Source organism: Corvus kubaryi, unplaced genomic scaffold (assembly GCF_017639235.1).
Source record: "Corvus kubaryi isolate FWS band 111438036 unplaced genomic scaffold, C.kubaryi_AGA036_p1.0 72, whole genome shotgun sequence".
NCBI classification, from domain to species: Eukaryota; Metazoa; Chordata; class Aves; order Passeriformes; family Corvidae; genus Corvus; species Corvus kubaryi.
The window spans coordinates 629859-655990 of NW_024582060.1; the positions used below are offsets into that span (position 1 = coordinate 629859).

Below are 26132 nucleotides of genomic sequence, written 5' to 3' on the forward strand. Positions count from 1 at the left end.
AAATGAAATACTCTTATTTTGGGACATTGGTAGCGAACTATAATGTAGAATTTGTTAGTCTGCTATAAAATGAGTTGGGTTTTGTCTTTTAAATGTAGAAGGTAAAGGTAAACTGGGAAGTTGCTTAATAAACAGAGCAAGCTGTCCAATAGAACCGATTTAAAAATAGCCCGTTATTTCTCAGCTTTGTGACTTTATACTGCCAGTGCACAGAGCAACAAAATCGGGAGCTGACACCTAAGAATCCAGCTTGGAAAGCTTCAGATAGGCACTTTGACTAGATGTGGTTTATAGCATTTCTTCAACTTGTCCCTTTTCTGTGAATAAATTGTCCCCAGCGTTTGTGAAATTTAGGTAGTCACTCTGGGTATTGAATTAAAATAAGCTTTCTCTTGCATAAATTTCAGTTCTGTTTTTTATTATTTGTCTGTTTTGCATCCCTGTTTGAAATCAGTGTGCTTTTTTTACTGTTGCCTAAAAGTGCACTTTCAGCAAATACACTGTGCAGGGAAATGTTGTAGAAAAATGCTTCAACTTAACATAATAGTTATATTAATATGGTGCTATGGGTCCAAAAGATAGATGGTTGAATAGAGAGTTGAATTTGAAGTACGTAAAAAAATATGGTTGGAGTGAGTTCAAATAATTTGCTGCTCATTGTCTTCTTGATCCCATTCTCCTTTTCCTTAGCTTTGGCATCAGGTGATGGAGAGAGCGGTGCTGTGGCTGCCGCAGCAGGAGCCAGTGTGCTGAAGATGGGACGGTTTCAGGTAGGAGATGCTAAACTCACTCGGCTCTTGGTACAGCATCTTTGAGTGGTTCCTGGTAGTGCCAGCTCCGTGTGCCTTGTGCTGGACTTTGCTGTCCATGTAGAGCCTGTGAAAGCAGTTCTGCAGATGCTGTTTCCATTCAGGGCAGAGAGCGCGCAGTCTGTGCAGGTCTAGAGTTGTGAATACAGGGTTTCATGATGGCCGGCCTTAGCTGTTGGCCTTGGCCTTTAATGTTAGGCTGCCTTCTCACTAACAGTGCTGGGATGTTCACTGTGTTATGTCCTGTTGGTGCAGGAGGCCCCATCTGAGGCTGCTGTTTCTTGGAGTTAATCCTCCAGATTACACAGAAGTACTACTTTGTGTGGCAGTGTTTTGCCTGGGGGGAAGCAGTTGCTTGCTTTGTGGCATACCTAGGAAATGAGTTATTTTTCCCTCTCAGATGCACCTTACCATTAAGGAAAATAAAAGCATCGTGTTGAGGGAAAACGAAGGAAGCCTGCATGATTGTATTTCTATTCTAGGTATCCGTGGCAGTGGATGATGTGCTAAAAGAGGGTGACAAACCTGAAACGAAGCCAGTGCAATTTGAAACCACCTCCACTGATTCTTCAAGCCTTTCTGGCAGCAGCCCAGAGAGCACGCTGGTGAAGCAGGCTGAGTCTCGGAAGAGCGGGGCTGCGGCCGCCGCCTCCTTGGATGTGGTGGACGGCCTGGCTCAGGCGGCTCCCGCGCCGCCGCCGGCAGATGCTGCTCAGGCGACCAAGGTCGGGCGCTTCCAGGTGACAACGGCCACGGATCAAGTGGGGCGCTTCTCCGTGGCGAAGGCTCGCGACGAGGTCAGCTGTGCCCAGAAAGAGCCTGTGACTCTTCCTCTCTCTGTGGGCTTGGAACAAGTTGCTTCTTCAGCTGCAGCTCCGAAGAAAGAGCTGGAGTCGAGGCAGTCCCCACACATGAACGGTCCATCCTCTGATCCGGAGGCCGCCTTTCTGAGTGGGATGGCTAAGGATTTGGATGATGGCTCAGGGAGCCCAGACTCTGTCCAGCACCTGGGATCAAAGATCAGCCTCCCTGTTCAGAGCCTTAGCAACTCCTTCAACTCTTCCTACATGAGCAGTGACAATGAGTCGGACATTGAAGATGAAGACTTGAAATTGGAACTCCGTCGGTTACGGGAGAAGTAAGGCTCTTTCTTTGTGTGGTTGTGTATGGAAGATATGTAACAGGATTCATGTGAATTTCACCTGTACTTCCCTTAGCCTTTGCTAAGTGTCAGGAGCCATTGTCAGCATTTATGTAGGAAGTAAGGTTCTTCAGTGGGAAAGCAGTACATAATTATAACTAAAGAGGAATATACGTGTTTGCTGGGCTTAATTTTGTACCCTGTAACCTTGCTGTATGTCGGCTGACAGCTGCACTATGGGTAAGGCTCTAGATCTAGGGAAGATTTGGCATGTCACTGGCATGTCACTAGTGGGAAAAATGGAGTCTTGTTTGAAAATGACACACAATCTCTGCATTTCTGATATGCCTTTCTGGCACTTCTAATGGCTCTTCTTTTTCTGAAGGGACCTTGTTGGCTCAGAAAAAAAAATCTAGAAGTGAAGCTATGTGACCTAGTAATTTATTTATACTGAAAGTTGAACTTTCTTTTAGGGTAGCTGGCAGTTTTAAATCCTGTGTATGCAACTGCTCTGAAGCAAATTGTAAGGCAGTACCAGTGTGGAAGTCTCCAAGGCCATATGTCTCAGAAAATGAGTAATCTAGCTATTCTGTAGCATTTGAATGCTTTTTTTGTACTTCTGTTTACTCTGGTTTTGTGATTGCAATGCTGGGGACTTTGTTCTGGAATTCTAGCCAGGGCCAAAGCACACTGGAAAATGGCAAGTGTTTTGCCATGTGTGGTCAGTGGTTATTTGTGGAAAAGATGTATTTCCTGCTTTCTTAAATGTTTGAGAGTTCGACCAAAGAAGCAGGTCAGGCTTGACTGAGGGGAGGAATTGTTTGCATGTATGTCTATACATATAATTCTTGTAAATCACACTGTTTTGTAACTTGTTAGGCACCTTAAAGAGATCCAGGAGCTGCAGAGTCGCCAGAAGCAGGAGATTGAGTCACTCTACATGAAACTGGGAAAGGCCCCACCTGCAGTAATTATTCCCCCAGCTGCACCCCTTTCAGGAAGAAGGAGACGACCTACGAAAGGAAAAAGCAGCAAGTCCAGTCGTAGCAGCTCCCAGGGACATAAAAGCCCTCAGCTATCAGGTAAGGCTTCCTTCAATACTTTCAGTAGATAAAATAGACAAATGCCATCTCATTCTTACATCTGTGTCCCTGTCTTTTTTTTGAGGAGTGTCTTTCTGTGTACCAGTTCTTCCCTGGATTTCTTTTATCTCTTTTAAAACTACTTCTGCTATTTGGTAGTCTTGCTTGGGACTTTTTCAGTCCACTGAAAGGTACTGTGACATTGTTATGTAAGAGCAGTTTTAAAGTTGTGATTTGTATTGTAGTCATTGGGCTCTGACTAGGAAGAAAAGCGTAAGTTTACAGTATGGGAGAAAAACTTTTGTTTTTTAAAGAGAGGCTCTGCTTGTTCCCTCCTGAAACTGATTTTGCAGAATGGGTCTGGTCTCTTTAGTCATCTGCAGAGATTTTTGTTTTCTAATTTAGTACCACTTAAGCATGATAGTACTATTGTCCTTACACTGCAGAAACTTAGGGTTGATGGATGTTAAACTAGTGGGTTTTTTAAATGGAATGGAAGATTTATTGTACTTACCAATTGAGAGTTTCAATTGTCAAGGCTTCCTTTCTTACTAAGACCATTTTTATAACAAACAGAACTCAGGAAATAGTTTCTGTTTACTGATTGAGTGACATGGGTGACAGATACTCTCTGGGTAATTGGAGATGTTTCTCTAATCCTGTAGCAGGAGCAAACAGTACTAGAGGGCCAGCAGTGCCAGCAGAAATACTTGTTACCGCTTTGGTAATTCCATGTCCTGCTGAGACGTCTGTGTTAGTCACCCTGGCTGCTCATTTCTGTTTTGTTATGCGATAGAGGAGCCCTGTGAGCACATAAACCAGCACAGAGTTGTCTTAAAACTGAAGAATTTCTCTGGTCTTAACTGCTTTGTCAGAAACTGGAATAGTTCTCTCCCCCTGCCTCTCCCTCTCTCTCCTGTACTGTCATGCTTGATCAGGTTCAAATGTGTGGAAACCAAAACTTTTTGCCTTCCTTTTTCCTCTAGGCAACCTGTCAGCTCAAAGTGCACCATCAGTCTTGCCCCCTCAGCAGACCCTTCATCCTCCTGGTAGTGTGCCAGAGACTGGGCAGAACCATTTGTTACAGCCCCTCAAACCTTCACCTTCCAGTGAAAATCTCTACTCTGCCTTCACCAGTGACGGTGCCCTCTCGGTACCGAGCCTTTCGGCACCGGGCCAAGGTAACACTCTAAATGCAATTAGTGTAATTAGCAATGGAAATGAATGATTGGCTTCATGACACTTGATTTTTAATACCTGATGTAAAGTAGCTTTATCCTTCCTGTGTGTGGAGGCTGATAAGGATGTTGTTTGCAACTGGATTTCTAGCTTCTCACTCAGGTGAAGTGTGAGGTGGTTGAAGGTATGAAACCCTGAGGACAACACTAGAGAGTGCAGTGGGCTGGTGGCAGGCAGAATTCTGCTGGCCTGGGGAAAGGTGTTGGCTCAGAGGGAGGGAGACAGGTCAGAGTGGGGGATTGGAAGTCCAAAGTGAGACCAAGGAACGGGCAGAGCAGGTTTGATGTTAACAGATAACTGAAATGGATGGAAGTGTCCAAAGACTTGGAGTCTCAGTCTTTTTAGACTTCCTAACTGGTTTGACTGTTTTTGTCAATGGAGTTTTTAACAGTAAAAGGTAAAAAAAGGCTGGTGTTCTTTAATTGTGAATTATTCTGGAAGGAGGAGTCAGTGTAGGAGGATGAAATGGTGGGAGCAGTAAATTGTTCATGTAGTAGTAAATTGCTCAGGTTTCTCAAGTTGTGGGTTGCTTGTTATTAGTATGTTATCAAATAATTTCTCAGGCACAGCTCTGACTTAGTAAGGAGGACTTCTTTGCTTGTCATTAAGGGGATGATTCCTTTGCTTAGCTGGACTTAGCTGTTCCAGGTTTTTTCCCCTTGCACATCTTTCGAAAAGCTTTGCCACAGTTTGAATACGTCAGTTCTGATGAGTGGTTCTGCTGAAACTGGAGAAGTACATACAGAAAATGGAAACAGACTTTATGGAAGAATTTTCTATAGGGTTTTGTTTTTAAGGAACTGTTTCAGGCATTTTGGAGCTACTTGAATCATCTCCCTGCACTGAGAGTTGTGTGGTACCATTTTATAACTGGATACTTTGCCAGGACTTGGCTTTCCTATAGATTGCAACTTTATAGTTGGTTTGTGTCCTGGAGAGTAGCAGTGCAAACGTGGCCTCGTGTCTGGAGGTGTTGGAGGCAGTCTCTTCACTCCCTATATTGTCTCTGTGCTCTTTGGTCTGCACTTTGAGACTTATTCTTGTGTGTCATGTGATTGCATTTCACCCTTCCAACTTCAAGTTGCTAACATCTTGTAGTGGTGTTCTGTCTCTTCTCCTCTCCTTTCTCTGTTCTCCCCGTTCTTGTTTTCTCACAGGCTGTGCGAAGTTTAACTGTGCATCTGAGAGAGTGACCTTCAAGCCTGGTGGCAGGAGGACCCGATTTCTGAGTACGCCCTGCTTGGCTCTTTGTGTGTAACACCTTTACTCCTTCCTTGTCTGTTTTTTGTTTTGTCTTTTTGGTTTCTGTTTCTGCTGCTTGGATCTGTTTCATGCAGCCCATTCTCATCTGCCACCTTGTATTCCCTCCCATCCCACGGCTCAGCTCAGCTGCTCTTAGCACACCTTTAGAAGTTTGGGTTCTCACGTTAGGTGTTCTCTGCTGTTAAACTCACTAAAAGGAGCTCTCATTTTCCCATAACCTTTAGTGGAAACTTCCAGGACAGGTCAGTGAAATGACACAAACTGGGGAGAGTTAGCAAGGTCCATCGGTAATTTCGCATATGTTAGATGACATGGGACTTGTCGGGGGGCAATCTTTGTAGTGGAAGAGTGAGGAAGATCTGTTTTCCAAATGATCCCTTGGCTGGACACTGCAGTAGCTGATGGGGGGAGTGTTGCCCTCCCCCAGCAGTGTGCTTGCATGCTCTCAGCGCTAGAGCCGGCGACAGTGCAGAGCTTTGATGCCACCTGTAGGCAGTTTGTAGTGACGATTTGTGTTCATTAGCAGATGGCTAGCTAAAGATCCAAATGTTAAAGGGTTTTTTAAATAATTAGAGAATATTTCCAGGCAAACTCAAAGGAACCTTACCTACTAGTGGACCCGGGTTTAGAAGTTTTTCCTGTGAATTGGAGATATATTAAATGTAAAAGAAATAGCAGTACAGGTGGGTAAATAGACATTTTCAGACATCCTGTCAGCCCTCACAAGCTAGCTTGCAGCTCTTTTCAGAATCCTCTCATTTGCACTTACATTAGGCCAGACTTACAAGAGAGCCTCAAACTTCTGATGTGGCTGAAATAACAATATGCTTGAGCCAAGGCTGCTGGTGTGATGCTTTTTATTGGGAGTGCTGCAACATCTCCTGTGCTGCTTCTGCAGGCTGGACCCTTTAAATGTCTGACATGTGTTTCCCACCCTCTGGAATGACTCGATGTGAGAGTTTTCAGTGGTGTCAGGAGCCCTCCCGTCGCTGCACTGCATGGCAGTACCACGCATCTGCATCATCTGTTGTGCTGTGCTTGGCAGTGGCTCAGCTGAGCCCGAGCTGTGTGAGGGAACTGGGCCTGGCCTTCTGCAGAGACAGCTGCAATGCAACCAGCTCCATCCTCTGAGAAAGGAAGGGAGGCAGAGGGAGGGAAACTTCTTCCTGGCTGTTCAGTTTTGCACTAACTATCCCACTTCACTGGATTTGGGATCTAAGCACTAAAAGTATTTAATTTTTCAAATTGAGCAGCTTTAAATGTTTCTGCTGTGTATATTAATGTGCAGATGTGCACTGACATCTGCACTCTCAAGATTTAATGTTCCTTTCTTGGAAGAAGTTAAATTCTTACCAAAGCTTACTTAAAATTGTTGTTAGTCTGGCCTATCCTTTTTTTGGGGAAGGGAATATGAAGAACAGCCAGAATTGACAATGAACTGAATGTATGTGAGTATAATTTACTTCTAAGGCCTTGGCTTGCTGTAAATTGACCATCGTCTGGCTATAAGAGTACTTTGGCATGTGTATCTCTTGCTTTTGGGACTGATGCTAAGGGAAACAGATTCCTTTTGAAAAGAGTGTTGTAGCTGTCCTGTAAAAGCGGGTAATACTTGGCATGGCTCAGCTTGGCCTGGCACTTGGCTTGCTGCAGGCTGCTTGCTTCCTGCAGCCTTGTCCTTGAAATGCTGTGGCAGACTGCTGTGGAGAGTGACAGCTGGAGAAGATACTGGGTTGGAATCAGTGGTGTTGAGGAAACAGTGCAGTGACTGATGCTTTTAACTGTGCAGCTGGAGAAACAGAGTGGTACAGCTTGGCAGGGAATGTCTGAACTGTTTTCACACATCTGAAAAAGAGGGTGACAAACTAAAAGCACTCAACCTATCAAATAAATTTGTTGCTGGTTGAAATTTGATAGTTGTAAAATGCTTCCTACGACCTGGCAAAAATGGAAGATGTACTTGCTTTTCCTTTTGTGATAACAGCCATGGTTGTGACTGTGTGATAACAGTTGTGACCTCAGTGTCTCCTGACATTCTTCAGTATGGTTTGGGAATTACAAAGAATAAATGTAGGAGGCTGGGCCTCGTTTCTTTGTGGTTAAACTGTCTCAGACGAGTCTTCGAGTTTGTGTAGAATGTCCCAGTAGTGACTGTAAAAGCCCTGCTGTGCTGTGTCCTCTGTTTCTCACCGAGCTTTTTGTAATGTTTCCTGATACTAAACATTTCTCACTGTTTCTCTTATCTTTAACAAATTACTCTCTCTTTGTGCTTCAGGGAAGATGGTGAAAAAAGTCTGTCCTTGCAACCAGCTCTGTAGTAATTATCTTATTTCTGTTATCTCCGATTCCTGATTGTAAAGCTATTCATCAGCTTTTCCTGGTCACTGAAGCCTTACGTCCCTGACTCTGTCTCCAGCACAGCATCTGTCTGTCTGTGTTACGCCCTCTAATGTGTGCTCTGTCCTTAGTATATTGACTAGTCTGGTGCTGCTCTTGCAGCCAGGTGGAGGCAGGCAGAACCTCCCCTTCACCACGCGAGAGCGACAGCAGGGTCAGCTGCTCACGGTAATGTGCTGGAGTTGTACTCAGAGCAGCTGCTTGTTTTTGATGGGGCTTGTCACCTCAGTGATGGATGCAATTGCAGACACTCCTCCAATGTTTTAAAAGCCTAAGAGTAAGCCATCAGAGATCTCCAGTGTGTCTCCCAAAGCAAGAGATGTTCGGAAAAGCCTGTGTGTGCACATGCCATTTAAGACTGTTTTAAGGGTGTCTTTTGACTGCTGGTTTATGGGGGGAAAGAATCCAAGGGCAGAATGAGGCATTATGGGTAGTGGGCTGGAGAGAGAGAGCCTGTTTCACTTCAGATCCCTCTTGTCAGAGCAGAACTGGGGACGGCTGCCGTGACCGAGCAGGAATGTGGGGGGTTGTTTCCATGGAATGCTACAAGTTGAAGCACTTGCTTTTCAGACTCTTCTGGATGGCAGTTTCTGCAGGCAGTGAGTGTGTCAGAGCTAAAATGTGAAATTCCTGAGAAGTCAGTTTTAAATTGACACTACGTGAGAGCTCAGCTCTGCTGCTGTAGGCTGCTATGTCTGTGACCTGAGATGGGAGCTCCCTGACAAAATCACTTGGGGAGACAAAGCTCTGGCAGCCTTTGTCACCCTGAACCAATCTAGTTCTTTGGAAAACTCTTAAACTTTCCTGAGTCTTGATTCTCTTCAGCTGAATGTGCTGCAGTATATGCCTTGATTAACTCTCTGCCTTCCATAGCCTGAGGAAGCTCTCCAGTGTAGGTGCAGGATCCAGAGTACTTAGTGATTAAAGTGGAAATGTGCAATAGCACAAGTGGATGCTGGCCATCCTGAAGAGGATGAGAGCAAGTGTGTCAATTCCTGCATGAACCCTCATGGTGGAATGTGATTATTACTCGTTTTGGCAGTGTTCCCCCTCACCTCTTTCTTGGTTTTGCCTCATTTGTCTTTAACTTCACCTTTCACATCGTTGCTCTTATTAAATGATTGTATGCAGAGCCCTTTCCACATGATGCATGCCTAAGGTTCTTGTTACTTCACAGCAGGCTTTCCTTGCACCACACAGGGTGTTCCTGCTCCTCTCCATCTGTGCTGCAGCCTCACTCCCTGCTCAGGGAACCTTTTTCTTCCCTTTCCATGTGTTCTCGCATGTGTCTGCCCCCACTAACAATTCCTGCCCCGCCTGTGGGCACCCAGCCCCGGAGCCACTTCCATGCTTGAGCTGGAACTGGGGGGGGGTGGATCTGTGTCCTTCCCTCCTCAGCACTACTAGAGGCAGTAACACTTTGTTTATTTGTCCTGCGTAGTAAGTATGTCACCTTCCTAATCCACTCCTCAATACGAAACATTCCTGCAGGGGTTTGGAACCAGTTCTTTCTTTGATGCAGTGGTGCCAAGGAATGTGGCTGATTGCCAGGGAAAGTGGGACAGAGGAAGGGACCTGCCAGGCAAGAGACAGCGACGCTGTCATTTGGCCTTTGCAACAGAGACATGGTGCTTGTTGCTGCCATTTCTGCTCATCCACCTCTAAATGGGTTCCCTTCAGAAATGACTGCCATAAACTCAGGCTTTCATGGATTTCCCAGGTGCAGTCTCCTGAGGGAGCAAGTAGAAATATTTGAGGAGCTTCAGGAATAGGTGAGGATGAGCGTTTGTGAGCAGTGCTGTCTCGAGCCTGCTGATGCTGATTTTGTTGTTGGGTCTGCCCTAGTGGTTAACTGGCACTTCCACGTCTGTAAATGAGGATACTTTGCAATACTGCTGGGAATTTAGGATCCTAGGTAACACGTGATTTCTTTGCTTCCTCATATGAGGTCTGCTTTTCAAAAACCTAGACTGGAGTGCAGTTGCTTGTTTATAAATATGAGGGGCATAGGAAGGCTATCAAAACAAAGCTGCTACATTGGTTGTTCCCCCCACAGGATAATGTTCAGCAAGCTTTCTAGCAGAACCAAAACCTGGCATTTATGTGAAGGGGTTTTGTGTTCTTGCCTGTCAGAGCTTACCTGAGGAACTACTCTCACTCTTGCCTTCTTTAAACTGTATTAGTTATTTGCATCTCAAATGCTTATTCTTCTGACTTAGGAAATCTGAACATAATGGCAAAAAAATGCTTTCAGAGGCAAAAAGCAAAATTTAATGCAGTGCAGACTTTCCCTGCTGATCCTGGCTGTTTGGTGGATGAAGACAGTCCCATCTGGTTATCCTCAAGAACATAAGTATAGCAGCTATTGGAAACAACAGTTGCTGTTTCTGACAGGCTGTTTTTTTTCTTTTTTTGTAAACTGGGTGAACTTTTCATTTCACAAAGTGGAGATAATTTGCTACAGAGCAGTTGGCAATGCTGATTTTACTGATCCTTATTCAGCATCCAGCATTGTCCTCCAAGGTGGAATTGACCTGTGCCAATAGTGGTTGCTGCTAATTAAAAGGCGTAGGGTGAGAAAACGACGTGATGTGCCTGTACTGTCATTCAGTGCTGAAATCTAATGTCCTTTTTCTTCTACAAAGACCTGTAGGCTGCTACCATTCCCCTCTTAGGATGACCACTTGCAGCACTTCTTGCAAAGTAAACATCTCTGTGAAACACTCAATCTGAGAAAACGCCTGTAGGTGTCCTTGCAGTTCCCACTTCAGTGTGTCCTGGAATTGAAACCTAGAATTAATCTGCATGGCATTTTAACTGGCTCTCTCTGGGTGTGCCATTACCACAGTTACTTAATGCACTAGAGAAAGGTCAGCTTTGGCCCAAGTTGTGATTGCTGCTGTTGTGTTTGTAGGGACCAGCAGCACCAACACCGTGGGGGCTGCAGTGAACAGCCAGGCTCCCCAGACCCAGCCCACTGCCATCGCCTCGAGCCGCAAAGGGACCTTCACGGACGACCTGCACAAGCTGGTGGACAACTGGGCCCGGGATGCCATGAACCTGTCTGGCAAGAAGGTTGGCAAAGGGCACAGCAGCTACGAGGTGAGGCAGGACCCGTGAGGGTTATGGGGAGCAGCTGTGGGTGTCCTTCTGTCTCACTGGGGCTCCAAACACAGCTGGAGCACAGCTGGGACAGCAGCTCTGGAGCACTGTTAGCTGGCTCTTCCTGGGGAGGATGTATTGCCTGCTCTGGAACAGAAGGGAAGAAATAAAGGGTAGGGCCGTGGCATGTCCTTGTAAATACCCGCTGGGAGCGGATTGTGGACCAAGGGGTGGACTGGTGGCTTTTAGAGCACAGTTGTGTAACTGCTCTCGGTGGTTGGATTATCTTTCAGGGCCCTGGAATGGCAAGAAAATTCTCGGCACCAGGTCAGCTCTGTATCTCTATGACATCTTCCCTGGGTGCTACGCCCATCCCTGCAGCATCAGCTACCTCTTTAGGTCCCTTCAGCAAGGCCATGTGCCCCCCGCAGCAGTACGGTTACCCCGCAGCGTCCTTCCCCCCGCCCTGGAGCGGGGCCGGGGGGCCAGCACAGCCACAGCTCGGCCAGTTCCAGCCCGTGGGTGCCACATCTTTGCAAAGCTTCAACATCAGCAATTTGCAAAAGTCTGTCAGCAACCCTCCAGGCTCCAACCTGCGGACCACTTAGCCGTGCTCGGAGACCCTGCTGGCTACACCTCGGGACAGGACATGGGGAGGGAGATGGGGCCCTTATCAACTACTAGTGCTGCAATGAACTGGTAGCTTGCCAGACTGGGAATGAATTTATCTTTTCCAACCATTGCTGTCAACTCTCTGTAGCGGGAGTTTCCCCACACACTCGGAAGGGGGAGGAGGATGATCAGCATCCTTGTGATGGGACAGTGCTTTTCACCGAGGGGGGCTGCTCTTGCGTGGCACAAGAGCTGTGAAGAGGAGCCGTGGGGTCAGTTCATGCAGTCTTGCTGTAAAATTTTTCTCTGGGTTGAGGCTGAATCCACACGTGTGGAGGTGGGAGAGCTGAACCCCCCAGCATGAGGCTTTAGCACGCTTCCTGCCTCTTCCTGAAGAACCAAGATCAGGAAGAAAGCTGTCCAAATCCCCCTCCTCTCCCTCTCCCCACTCAATCGTATCTGGCTCTGAAACGATGGGGCACATGAATGGACTTGCGATGCAGCCCGTGCTTGATAGGTCATTACTGCTTTAAGTAAGATATTAACAGCTTTGACTGCAGCATTAGAGCAATTTAAATTGTTAAAAAAAATTTTAAAAGTTCCCTGCGGACATGTACTTACCATCAGTTTTGATGTGGAAACACTGTGATATATAAATGTTGTTGGACAACAGTAGTTTAAAAATGAGTGGAATATAGAGGGTTAAAAAAGTTAAAAAGAAAAAATGGGAAAAAAAGCTAGCTATATCCTTATACTTATTGGAGACACTTTAACTTTTTCCTTTGTATTTTCATTGTATTAGATAAATAAATGTGAATGTAAAATTGTATAAATTAATGTACTTGAATACTTGTCTGTTCTCCCAGTATGCTTGCTGGATATTTTAGTGCCTTGGACTTCTCTTGCTTCTGCAGTTTAGCATTGTCTTCCCAGCAGAGCCCAGGTGGACAGAGGGCAAGTTGAGGGCAGGATGCTTGTGCCCAGTGCCTGGGACATCCCGGGCTCCTGTTTGGAGTAGGAGAGTGGAGGGGAAGTCACCGAGGCCGCGGTCGGAGCAGCGTTCTGTGTGTGGGGGAAACTTGTCCAGGTGGGCAGAGCTGAAGGTGTGGGGTGACAGGGGCCAGGTGGGGTGGGACAGAGGGGTGCAGGTGAGGCTAAAATGAGACTTAACCAATATTGGCTGTGGAGGCAGGAGGGCTGGATCAGAAACGGAGAGAGGATGGGGAGAACGTGTGTCTTTGGGAAAGGCCCAACTAAAGATGCAGTTTGACTCCACCTGCGAAGTGGTAAAGATGTTTGGTCAGGATGTGACTTGAGGGAGAGGTGCCATTGCTCGTTGGCATGGGCTTGTCTGCTGGGATTGCTTTTCTTACCTTTTTTTTGGTAAAATTCATTTAAGCCAGGAACAGACTGTCCTGGTGCAACGTCCATTGCCGGCAATGGATGTACTTGAAACAGCCGGCATCAAGAAGTTTCCTCTGTCTTACTTGGAGGATTTACAATTTTGTTCACTCTTAACAAATTTCAAGCTGGTACCAGGACTGTCACTATCTGTCACTTGTCACCTCTTAGTACCTGTACTGTATCTTCTGCTTTAGTCATTCTCCCTTTTTGTATTCAGGAAATACTGGTTTCCTCTTCAAAGTCAAAATAATACCAGCCAGTATTTGTGTAGTGCTGCAAAAAGCTGAGAAGGGTGAGAGTGCAGCTTGCTGGTGCTTGGGAGCAGCTCACCGGTGCCCTGGAAGCTGGTGCATCACAGGGATGTTACTTGCCCACGTTGGTTTTTATCTCGGAGCGCTGTTCCCTGCTGGGGCCTTAATAGGGAGTTTCTGTGTCTGCAGATGTTCTCACTCTTTCACTTTCACAGAGAAACGTGCGAGATGCTTTCCATTCCTGTCACTTGTTTTGCAGCAGTTCTGGCAGCAGGGCAGGCCCAGGCTGGAGAGGAGCGGGGGAGGACAGCGGCAGGGGAGGGGCAGGCGAGCAGCGGGCCCGGGGCTGAGGCCAGGTGGGAACCTGTCTGAAAGGATGGCTGCAGGGGAGGCTCTTGAGCACGCCCAGGGGGCAACAGGAGCGGGGACAGACCCGAGGCAGTAGTGAGACAAGGGGAATATTCGCAGAGGAACTGGTCAGCTGGATGCAGCACGTGGTTATTTAAATTTGATCTAATAAGTTTGAGGTCGTTTTTTCACTTAATGTTATGCAAGAACTGGTTTTATTTACCATTGATTTTTTTTTCTCCCCCCCTCTCCTCCTGTGGATGAATAACTGAAGTCTAGAGGAATAAACTAATGCTACTGAACTGTTAAATTATTTTGTTTAATATTACACTTTGAGTATCTTTTTCCACATAAAATCTGTTTCTGAATTACAAGCGTTTTCTTTACATTATTTAACAATGTACACTGTAAAAAATAAAAATAAAAAAAAATAAAATTAATTGAAACTTTGGGGGTTCCCTGGCTGTAGTTAGTTGTATGTTTTGCACTGAACCCTTCTTGTATGACTGCACCCCAGGCTGCAGTTTTGTTCCTTTGCAGAATATTGAATGAAGCCATTCAAATAAACCAAACCTGCTTTGGTTGAGCTGTGGGTTTTCTTGTGGAACAGCCAGTTCCAGCCCCTCTGTCCTCCTCCTGCAGTGATGTAACTCTTACCCAATTTACCAGTTTGTCACAGGACATACAAGAAAGCCAATTTAACGAGACCCTTAACTTCTCAAAAGCAGCGACCAGTCAGAGCCTTTGGCCTTTAACAGGATACTCTGAAACGAAGTTCTCCGAAGAATAATTCCTAAATGGCCCTTGAGGAGGGGAGTGGCCTGAGGGAGGATAAGGGATCGGCTGTCGCTGCTTTTATGGCTGGGACTGCTACAACGTTGCCAGGTGCGCTCTGCTGTGGCAGACAAGACCTCGGCGCAGTCCCTGAGGAAGGCGAGGCGGAGCGAGGGCCCCATGGCTCCTGCGCTTGCTGTGGGCACTGCGGCGAGAGCAGCGGCCCCTGAAGGGCCCTTCCCGGCTCTTCTGCGCCGCCTCCCCTGCCCTCTGCTCTGGGGCGCATGGGAGCAGGGACGTGCCACCTGCGGGGAAGGGGCTCCTTGGCGACCTCACAAACAGGAATTCAGTCCTCCGATGAGCAACTGGAGTGGAAGAACTTCACAGCGTCATTCTCAGCTGCAGACTTGCAGGAATTTGGTATTTCTAAACACTAACTGCTGCTGCATTTCTTTCCATTTTAAGAACAGCTTCTGTTATGAGTCATGCTGCGCAAGCTTCGAAGGGGAAAAAAAAAGCTCCAAGTGTAAGTTTTCCTGTCCTTTTCAAAGGGGCCAATCCCGAGAGGCTCAGTGCAGTGACTTTGTTAGAGGAGGCACAGCTCTATTTGCATTGTTTCCAGAGCCAAGGATGCTGAGACTGTTACATTTTTGTTTCAGACTTTCACATTTTTTTCATTGTAAAAGTTTGGAGCAGCTTTGAATCCAGTAATTCTGAAGGTCTGCACGTTCCCTTCCTAGCAGGTATATGGTTTCAACAGCGAGGGCATGACTCAAACATGTGGAATGTGCTTCTTCCCTGAGCTGTTCTGAAGGCAGCACTGAATTGGCCAGAAACAACTACGGTGAAATGTGGAACTGTTTTCTAGATGTAATCTATCACCGTTAATTATGGCTTGTCCTGTCTTTCCATGCTGAAGTCAATCCCTGTTCTTTGTCCTGTTCAGGAGGTAAGTGGATCGTAAAGGATCTTTTAAGGGAAAAGGACTGGTTAAGTGATGAAGGCAAAGTAGGAGGAAGAGAAATAAATGCTGAATATTCCAAATGTATTTACATTTAGACAGAGCAGTGAGGCAAAGCATGGGAATAAGGTCCCGTTTGAAGCCTGACATTGATTTCAGGGTTGGACTAATCCCAGAATTGTGTAAATGCTCCTGGTCCAGCTCTAACTTTCAGTCATGTGGCATCATTCTCCTGCCTCCAGCACTGCAGTAGCAGGCTCCCTCCCCGGCTGCCTGGGCCGGCGACACCAGCCCTGCCGGGAGCAGCGCTGCCAGCACGGGCCGCTGGCCTGAGCCCTGCCGTGGTGCTGCGGGGAACTGCAGCTGAACTGCACAGGAACAGGGCCGCTCAGCCCAGCAGAACTCCTCCCTTTCCTGCACGGACCTGCTCGAAATGGATAAAGGAGTATTCTTCCAATACTGATTAAAAATTCTTCCTTTGGCCTGCTAGCTAGACGGACGAGCTGTTGGCTTTGCTGTAACCTTTGCACCCCTGTGAGGTTCTCTGTTTGCCCGTCCTAAAGCCAAGGAGGCTGTGCAGGTGCAGTGGTGCCCCTTCAGCTTTAGAACGTGTTGCCTCCTTTGAAGGGAACGAGGTGGAAGGGTTGGAAGGGCAGAGGCACGAACAGCTTCCAGCGGGCTTTGTGTTTCAAATTCATGTTTATTTCTGTATTGGAAAGGGTTGAAAGCTTATTTAAAAACAGCAGTGCGGCTCCCATTCATGATCCAAAGGATCGGAGCAAGCACGGGGCTGCCGTGTGCGGCGCTGGCGGCGGTCCCGGCGCGCTCCTGCCCGGAGGCACAGGCACGGCTGGAGGCGCTGCGGCTGCTCGGGACGGCGGGGAAAGGCTCGGGAGGAGAGAGGGGCTGTGCCCCGGCCATGCAGCCACAGGGCACAGGGCGGGGCTGCACCTCAGACACCGCCTGTGCCACCCCCGGACTGCACCTTCCATCCTCTGGCCACAGCCCACCTGCTCCCCTCTGTGCTGGAACGCAGCACTGAGGGAGAGAGAAAAGCTATGAATTGCATCTCATTTTTAACAATTCACCCTGTTCATGCCTGCTTCAGGCACTTTACAGGTAATATCCCTTGTAAAATGGCCACAAGTCTCGTGCTGCAGAAGCACAAATAATTGTGTGGTTATAGAAAAAGGCATCTGAAATACATAATAACCTAAGAGTATATGAAGTTCTTGCTGATTGTATGAAACTCTTCTCAGTTGCTTCACCATAATATACAGCAGGGTCCATCTGACACAATATGGGAAGCCACTGCAGTCTCATGATGTAATCCCAGACAGAGGCACAGATCCCACCGGGTGCCTCATGTAGGTTCCAACCTCCTTTTCTTCAAGCTCTGACTTCTCCTGAGGGGGCTGCACCCTGCCAAACAGGGAGAAAGTAAGAAATGGATTTTTTTTTTGCTTCTAAATGTGTTCCTCAATTCTTTTTCTAACTCTTCCTTGATAGGACAGTAGGATGGAAAAAAGCAGACAGTTTTCCAAGCCCCCTGTCACAGCATCTGCAGCCAGGTTGAAAATAAAGGAATGCTTCTCCCACTGGACTCTCCCAACGTACCAAGAGCCCTTGTGAAGCCAGACCCCTCACTTGGGGCAGCACATACCTGGGGTGTGCTGGTTGGCACAGCTGGTGCTGCTGGCTGCAGCAGGGGGCTGCAGCTGTGCAAGCCTGGCAGAAGCTTTGTGCTGGTTCACCCTGTGGGGTGTCCTGCTGCGAGTGCCCAGCTGGTGATGGCCACGGGGTGTCTCAGGTGCCTGGTGTGCAGCTGGTGAGGGCTCTGACATTTTGGCACCTGTTACCTTTAGGTCAGTGCCCTCCAAGGAAATGTCCCAAAGTTCAGGATCATCTGGAAGGAATGAGAAGGGGATCCATGACAGGAATGGCAGTAGCTCCAAGACCAGCACATTCTTTTCCTACAGGCAGTGACCACTATAAAATTTAATCTGTAAAGCATCTCTTATGTCAGTGTGCAGCAGGGTCCTGCCCCTTGTGCTCTGGACTTCAGCAATGTCCAGGCACCACGGTGTGTGACCCAAACAGCCACGGCTGTATTGAGGAAAGATACACCCCAAATCCCCCCCAAGTTCTGTTTTGTGCAGTGTCATCTCAGGAAAAGGGTTTATCAATAGGTGTAACAACTCTGCTGAAGAGCCTAAGTGTGAAACCCCCCACAGTGATGGACATCATCTCCCTGACACTCAAGCAGAGTTTGTATTGTTAAAGTCAGAATCATACTTCTGTTATTCCAATCCTTCACAGCTTTTGCCTTTACACTGTATTCTGAATTAAGCTGGTTTAAATGCTAATGATTTAACACTTAATTACTCATCACTCTTTGGCTGACCTGCAAAGAGCTCCTCTTCTAGTGCCAGCTCCTGCTGTACTTCTGGTGGAGTGCTGTGCTTGACAGGAGGGTCGCATGTTGCTGCAAGGAGGCAACACAAGAAGAGATTAATACCAGAAATACAGAAAAACCCTTTGGCTCCTTCTTAGCAGAGCACGAGTCTGAAATGACACCCAGCACTGCCACCGGGTACCCTCTTTTCTCCTAGAGCTGGTTAAGACTTGGAAGCAGGATGTGGGACAGCAAGGCTCTGCACCTGATGTCTGACAAACAACTGTGCTACTTTAACACGGTTTTTTTTTTGCCTGTCTCCCCAGTCTTCACGTTCCTGCTACCACGTGGCTTCCAGACCTCCCCATGAGTAGTAAAGGGCAATGTAGCAGTAGCTCAGGCAATGTGTATTTGCCTGCAGCTACCACAGCCAAGTGCTGCGGCCTCAGCTTGGATGCAGCAGGTTAATGGTGCTGACAACAGCTGCTTTAGGGTGGCTGGAAAGCTGCAGATTTAATGATGCCGGTTTAGAGCTGACATTCCCGACACTCTTGGAACAGACAGGGGGAAATATGATAATGCTCCTTCCTTTGGCCTCAAAGGTGTGTTGATGGCACAGAACAGCAGCACACAAAGCTGGCCAGGCTCCTGTACTGTGGCTAACCTGTGCCTGCCAGCAGCTCTCATGGAAAGTGCCAGTTTTTAATGCCACCTCTCACCCTGTTTGCTGCTGGGAGTAACTCCTGGGACCTGCTGCTTTTTCTCCATCTGCTCCCGGAACTGCTGCTGCAGCTGCTTCTGTCGCAGTTTCCTCTGGTAAGTGGCATCACACTCCGTGGCCAGGGAGTCTGTGCTTCTGTCCCTCCCCCCGGTAAACACAAAGTTAAACAGGGCCTCAGCAATTACACTTTGTGAAGAAAAAATTCATTAAGAAATAACAGTAAAGAAAATCTACTGAGCTAGTGCGTTATGGCATCTTTGGAATTGAGCTGTCCACATGTTTTAAAAGGGCCAGTAACTTCTAATACATACTAATATTTATTAAAAAATAAATTGATAACAGCAGTCTCACCTGGGAGCGTTGGGCTGTTTCTGATCTGCTGTCACTACAGCAGCCTCTGTCTGGCCAGGGTTACAGCCAGGTGTCACCTCACAGTGCTGTCTCCCTGCTGCGTTCTGCCTTTCCACATAGCTGCTGTATCTTGCTTTCTCTATTTCAGGCTCATAGTCCTGTATTTTAGCTTTGACCAAGTCTAACTCAGGGGGTACCTGGTAAAAGGAGGAAAACCAGAATGTTCAGAAATTGCCATCATCAATCAACATTACTAATTAAATAATTAATTTAAATTATTATTAAACATACTAATTAAATAATTAAAAATTATTTTGCTTGTGCTAAGTCGAGCACTAAGTTAGAAACCTGAAATGTTCTTTTCTCAGTACCCAGAAATTCAGTCAGTTAATCATTGAATTCCTGTGACTCTGTGTTGGTTTAATTGTTCAGTGCTTCAGGCCAGATGGTGAGCTCTCCCCTCGCTGCTCTGCAAACGAGAACAGGTGCTGGTGATCGATCCATGGAGGGTTTTACAGCTTCTCACAGCCCCACAAGGCTGTTGCTGAGTCTGTAACTAACAGTAAACTCTACCAGTCCATTCTCCTGCTTGTGCTAAAGGGCAAGGCCAACCTTTACTGAGTTCTGAGGAAGGTACACCGTTCCTGTATATTAAAGATGGGATGTTTTGGCTCTGTCCCTTTACAAGTTTGTGGCAATGCCTCTAACAGACAACGACCCTGGCAAACCAGAGATCTGGGCCATCTTTACCTGGAGAGAGGTGTCACCTTGGATCTGCTCCTACATGTTTGACAGGACTGCCTTGCAGCTCTAGGCCTCTAGCAGAGTTTGGCAAGCCTTAGTGAGATTGAAGGCAGCTTTACTATGAAAGTCCACGGACCAGCAGTTGCAGGAGGCTTCCTTTTCCCTCACTCCACAAGGCAGGTCACTGCCTAGCAGCCTCCTGCCCCCAGCTGGTGCACAGCAGGAGCTGGCAGGATCCACGCTGGTTACTGAGGCACCACTTCAGAATGTTCTGCTCTGTGTGCGTGAGCTGGTTGTTACGAAGGCTGCTGGTGCCAGAGCTGGTAACCCTCAGGAATGAGGTGCACTGACAGCACCATTGATAACCCTGCAACTGAAGGAGCGGGGACAGTGGTGGCCCTGCAGCCCCGCTGACAGCCCCCGTACCGCACCTGCCGGGGAAGCTTGTTCACGGCTCGCAGGTAGTCCTTGTCCAGGATGCAGTTCCCAAGGGCATTCCCAAAGCACCTGAGAAACAAGAGGGCTCACCGTGACTGAAACCCTTCATTCCCACATAACTTCTGAATATGTACAAGTGCTGATCTTCACTCACTTGAGTGCCCTCTTCAGTCCATCTGTTACTGCCTCCTTTCTTGCCTTTTCCAAGGATAAGGCCTTGGACTTCAGGCCTTCACTGACTCCATATCCCACATCTTCATGGTATGACCCATCCTGCAGTACAATTTTAAATACAAGGGAATTTTATACATGCAGGTGCTGTACCTTCCCAAGCCTGGTTACCTGCTCTTAGCTGTTTATTGCACAGCAAGGTCAACACTTAGGACACCAGCAGGTTCCCGAATGCGGTGCACTACCCGAGGACTGTGCTCTGACCCGTGCAAGGACTTTCATTTCACAGCTTCAGGCAGTCGCTCAGCTACAGTCAGAGCAAATAAAAAAACCCACTTACCTTAAGCTGAACCTTCACAAAAGCACAGACACCCACGTAGAACCTGCCATTGTTGAGGTCAACAAAGTCTGGGAGGAGATATTGTAAGTGTTAATTTATAAAAACAATAGTGGAAAAGAAACTGTTGTCTATGAAAGTAATTTCTTTCCTATGATCTACTAGAAGTCTGCAGTTTGCAAATAATCTGCACAAGGTTTTATCCAGGACAGAATGCCTGAAGAGCTGAGCAGGCTGCAATGCAACTCGCAGTTCAGAATCTCTGAAGTACCTTACTTCACACCAAAAGCAATGCTACATAATACACACAGAGCACTCCAGGTAGCAGTCTTGCAGGTCTAATAGAAACACGTCATGTGTCTGAAATGAAATTTGGCATCAAGTAACTCTACTCTGGGGTCCAAGAGTTCTTCTGTACTCATCTGATCTATTTGTCTAATTGTTTTGTAAACCTGCTGAAGGTGCAAGCCCTTTTTCTACCCAGGAATTTAAAACAGAATCCTCTCACTCTGAATTTCTAAGGAATGACTTGTTATGGCATTATCTGAAAAAGGTAGAAGTTTGAAGGATGTCAGTCTTTTCTTGACTGAAAAGGGGGAAAGAAAACTGTGGTGCAGAATAGATGGAAAGCAATGAAGTAAGTTGTTCTATTTCTAGAATCTACCAGCCTGAGTTAAGAAAAGATTTCTGAAGGTGGGGGAGAAGGAAGAAGGTAATTTAAGCAGCTGCTTTGACCTACTTCAACAACCAGCCTTCAGCATAAGCACAGCAGATCTGAAAACAAGGACAACACTTCTCTGTGTACTATTTCAGCTATCAACATAGAAGAGGCTGAAGCTTTAAGATCACCTGAACACCATATTATAGTTGAAAAATTTTTCAAAAATTTTCTGTTGTAAAAACCTCTGTACTAGGTATTAGCTAGAAGAGAAATCTGCAGAAAAGATGGGTCCCTAAAGATTAGGGGAATATTAACTGAGAATAGAAACTGGTTACAGTCTAAAAATACAGGTGAACATGAAAGCTGGCTCGGGACTGCGGAGTGTTAAATAGTTTAATTGTAATTACTCTTGACTGAGTGTACCCATAGAGATCAGAGACTTGATTAGAATAGCTCAAGAATAATCATAAACACATGCAGAATAATGACTATGACAGATCAAAAATGAAAAGAGAAGCTCCATTATTATTTGAGTTCTCTCGTTTTTACTAACTGTCAAGACACCTGGAAATTGCACATGCCTCTGCCCAGGTGCTTTGAAGTGATGAAGTTGTAGCAGCTGAGGGCACTTGGTCTGATCAGCCTGGAGAAAACTGAGGGGAGACCTCATTGCAGCTACAGCTTCCCTGAGAGGGGAAGAGGAGGGGCAGGCACTGGTCTCCTCTCTGCAGTGACCAGGGACAGGACCCGAGGGAATGGCCCGAAGCTGTGCCAGGGGAGGTTTAGGTTGGGTCTCAGAGAAGGTTTTTTCCCCCCGAGGGTGGCTGGGCACTGGGTACAGCACCAGCCTGACGGAGCTCGGGAAGCTAAAAAGACTAAAAATTAAAGCTCAAATATGCATTTGAATATGCAGGATGATACAGGCAGTTTATCAGTTTAAAGGCACCATCTCTGTGGTAATGGGACCATTATTTATTATTTACAGGGAATTCTTGAGTTTAGCTGGTAATGATCTCAGGAAGTTTTCTTGTCACTGAGAAAGAGAGCACACAAGACCAGAGGTGCTGCACTGTGCTCCAAAACATTACCTTGATACACTAGAACAGGTAAAGAAACTTAACAGCCTTTACTACCACCAGATTTTGATCTTGTCTTTCAAAATGTGTACATAATCAGAAAAAACCAATCTCTGTTTTGGGAAACTGGATATGAAGTACCAATTTTCAACAGCACTCTACAAGCAGGAATTTATTGGCATGGTGGTAGTGAATTGAGCACTGCTGAGAAAAATGTGTGTGTACACAAATTCCTGTTCAGGAAATAAACCAGTCTTCCAGAACAGATAATCCTGAATTTAATCTGTTCAAGTATATCTACCAGTGTGGGCTGCTGTGTGGCAGCAACACCTTCACCTGCCATGACTGCATGGACATAACTTCTAATTTTCTAAATTAACACATCCTCACACACCTTTCTATCCTACTGTCCATTACCGCCCAAAAATTTATTTTGCTCCTAAATCACATCTTTTCCTATCAGTTCCACTCTGCCTCGACAAACCAGGTTTCTGAACCATGCACTGTGCTCTAATCCTGTGGCAGGAGTGCCAGTTCCCAGCTCTCCTCACAAGTAAGGTGGAAGCAGGCAGTTTGCATCACTTCAGAATAGTTTGCATACCACGCATTGTGCAAGTACCACAGCTTGGGCAATGCTCAGCTAGAATGTGGCTGTTCAAGGAATTAATCAGAGCATCCCATAACCTAAGACAGGAATTTAAACACAGACTCTGAACTTCCAGAGGGCTTTTCATTCATCCTTGTCCTCTCTATCTGGTAAGTTTCCTTCACAGAGAGGCTTTGGTTTGCTGAGTAAAAATCTTCAACATTCTCTCAATAAATGCAATTCCACTGAGCCCAGCAAGAGCAAACAGTTATGCAGGTAGCAACAAGTGATTTAGCAAGCACTAAAGATAATGCCACATACTTAAGCTAAGGTACCTCTTTCAAGTTTAATGGGGCAGATGTTCCTAATCAAGACAGGCCCGTGCTACTCCACAGTTTAAAAGGAGTGGAAGAGAGATGATGCAATTGCTTGTGGAAAAGCTGCACACAATAGAACTGTTCAGTTTTGCCTTCTGATATCTCTAGGTAAGCAACCTTGATGACTTGAGAAAAGCGAGGCAATGTTCTGTTAACTTCAATAGAAGGAAAAGATACTCAGTGTTTGATGGGTTAAACATGGAAATGCAGGGGCAGGTCAGGAGACTGGGTGTCTACTGCAGACTACAGCTGGCCTCTGATGCTGACAGGACCTTATCAATGCCCCTTACCCACTCAGGCCACATTCCGTAGCAAGAGAAAAAAGGTATAACATAGGAAGTTTGAGCTCCCTGCAGGAGTTTAAATATTTGCTTTCAGGGCATACAAGTGCCACTGTGACAATTTCTGCTCAGTTACAGCACGTGTCATGTCAGGGGGACACCTCCACCATGCAGTCCCACTCATTACACTGGAATCTGTGGGCTCCAAAAGCATCACTGAACTCTTTGATTTATCAGGCACTGCTCACTGCTAGCTTTACTCTTGGCATGTCTAGGATCGTGATCCTCCCTGCACTGAGCAGAGAACACTAATTCTGGTTCCACTTTTGAAACATTTTAACGAACGCAGGGTAAAGCTCTTTCTTCCTTACCTTTACACGCTTTTGGAAGAGTAACAGCACATTTGTGGGAGTGTGTTTCTATTCAAGAATTTTTGGATACATCCGACATCTGAAACGAAGCCTGCCTGGTCAATTCCTGGATTTTTGGAACACGGGGTGAGAAACTCACCTCCTTACTCATCATGCTGTTTCCTGTCACGACAGCCTCTATACAGCTGCCACAAGTTCACTGAGCATCAGTGTAACTACTGGAAGTTGCTTAGGAGACTGCTTTCCCAGCAATTACAAATCCAGTTCCAGTCCAAATTGCTCCGTTTAGCACATGCTTTGCTGTGTTTTAGCCTGCATATTTTTCAAATTTTGCTGGTTATGCCTCCAAACATTTTCTTTAATAGCAGTGGTGCGTGTCAATTACCCGTTTGCTAAGTAGTTTTGTTTGCTGTTTTAAAGTCCACTGCCCGCTGCAATTTTTGCCTTCCAAAGGGTCCAAAAAAGTTTCATTAGTTAAAAATGCACCAACAGCATCCTAGGAAAAAGGTCACTCCAAACAATTCTAAGTTTGAACTACATTTGCTTTCCAGGAATATAAATCCCATTTAATTTCTCACATTACTTAATTCCTTTGCATTAACTCACAATCCATATAAAAAATATTTCATTAAAGGGATTGACTGGTACTCCTGCACAAATAATCTTTTTGATGATATCATAAAAAAATTCCTCATAACAATAAACGATGACCAAGGGGTAGAACTGAAAGCCAAGAGAAACAACTCTGTGGCACAAATTTTTTTCCAGGTATGAAACAGTAACATCTCACAGTTCCAAAACCAAAAGTGAACAATCTGCTCTTCAAGGAGTTTCACAACCATCCAGGCAGAATAAAAGAAAAGAGCTCGTTCTGGAGACCAGACCAGGCAGAAATATTACTGAAATATCATAAATTATTTACATGGCCACTTCTTTCTAAAAGCCTGTCAGATTGATTTATCACCATATCACTTATGTACAAGTCACTTCAGCCCTTGCAAGGCAAAGACAGCAGGGTTTTTAACTCAAGAGTAATGGTTTGGGACTTATAGGGAAAAGCAGCCTGTCCAACTGTAAGCAGAAAGGCTGCAATTTCCCAAATGCAATTACCAGGCAAGGAATTAATCCAGCCTGGAAATGAAACCGCCTGAACTCTGCAAGCACTGAGAGATCTGTCAAACTGTGGAGCACAAACCCCATGGTGGTTACAGGCACAGATGACACTTCTGGCAGCAAGACCCTATTAAGCTGACACTAATTAAGTTAGGATGAAAAACCTAAAGCTCTTAGGCTCTGTTTTGCTCCAGGTTGACACTTGCTTATTGTTAAATGGAAAATCATTTACATTTGAAATTGGCAGAATACTTGAGGCGTGGGCAAGCCTGTATCTGTTTCCATCCTTCTGCCTTCTTAGACAGCAATATAAATGATCCCTTTTTTGGGGGGGTGCCTTAGGCTTGACAGAAGGGCTTAAGTAGTAGAGCATGCACTTGATTTTACAGAAATTAATTTAAAATGGGCTCTGTGCTTCTGCAGTTGAAAGGGAAGTCCGGGTTATTGAGACCTTAGTGGATATCAGCGTGCCAGAGGTCTGAATGATAATATAAATGGTAATTATAACATATAAGACGCAAAAATATAATAATACATAAAATATACGATATAGCTCATATAGAATATGATGAAATAACGTTATTATAAGCTGTATTCATTGCAACAATATACTAATTTAAACGCTGAGAATTTACATGTCAGTAAGTGTCATTCCTTGCGTAGTCTGACAGATCCATCCCATTTGCCACAATCTCTCCCTTTAGTGTCCCCTCCTAACGGGAGTAAGAGCTAAGGAACTCAGTGTTGCTTTTGGCTCCTTACACCCGGAATCCACAAAAGATCGGGCTGCAAGAATTCTTGGTGGGGTCACTTGTCGTCTGCCCGAGGCCCCTCAGGAAACACCGGCCCCGCGCGTGCCCCTCGCCCGCCGGCCGCGGCCCCTCAGCAGCCGTCCGCAGGGGAAGGCCCGGTTCTGTGCCGGGTTTTGTGCCGGGCTCGGTGCCCAGCTCGTGCCCGGTTCGGTGCCCGGATCGGGCCCTGCCCGCCGTACCTGAGCCCTCCCGCGGCCCCTTCGCAGTTCCCGCCCGGAGCGGCCGCTACGGCGCCGGAGAGCGGCCAAACTTCCCTGGGGCCGCGCCCGGGCGGTGACGCAGCTCCGGGGGCGGTGCCTCAGACCACGCCCCCCC

The 26132-nt window shown here is 46.4% G+C and overlaps 2 protein-coding genes across 12 annotated transcripts in view; one reads left to right on the forward strand and one right to left on the reverse strand.

Moving 5' to 3' along the window:
- WNK1 (WNK lysine deficient protein kinase 1) overlaps window positions 1-14098 on the forward strand; it is a 100655-nt gene extending 86557 nt beyond the window's left edge. For 7 of the 11 annotated variants that reach the window (XM_042050213.1, XM_042050218.1, XM_042050216.1 and 4 more), the window contains 8 exons: window positions 691-770; window positions 1292-1947; window positions 2830-3032; window positions 4019-4213; window positions 5429-5521; window positions 7810-7851; window positions 10846-11033; window positions 11327-14098. In XM_042050213.1, the coding sequence (XP_041906147.1) occupies window positions 691-770; window positions 1292-1947; window positions 2830-3032; window positions 4019-4213; window positions 5429-5521; window positions 7810-7851; window positions 10846-11033; window positions 11327-11641 (1772 nt within the window). In that variant the 3' untranslated portion in view covers window positions 11642-14098. The remainder of the gene's footprint in view (window positions 1-690; window positions 771-1291; window positions 1948-2829; window positions 3033-4018; window positions 4214-5428; window positions 5522-7809; window positions 7852-10845; window positions 11034-11326) is intronic. The other 4 variants (XM_042050214.1, XM_042050215.1, XM_042050217.1 and 1 more) reach the window with 4 other exon arrangements.
- Window positions 13871-20633, reverse strand: RAD52 (RAD52 homolog, DNA repair protein; the record flags this gene model as incomplete). Its single annotated transcript, XM_042050155.1, has 8 exons — window positions 13871-16805; window positions 17047-17289; window positions 17788-17868; window positions 18498-18634; window positions 18851-19047; window positions 20026-20101; window positions 20187-20305; window positions 20544-20633. Coding segments are annotated over 8 exons (1002 nt in total), but the record flags the coding sequence as incomplete, so codon positions are not given.
- Between the last annotated feature and the right edge of the window lie 5499 nt (window positions 20634-26132).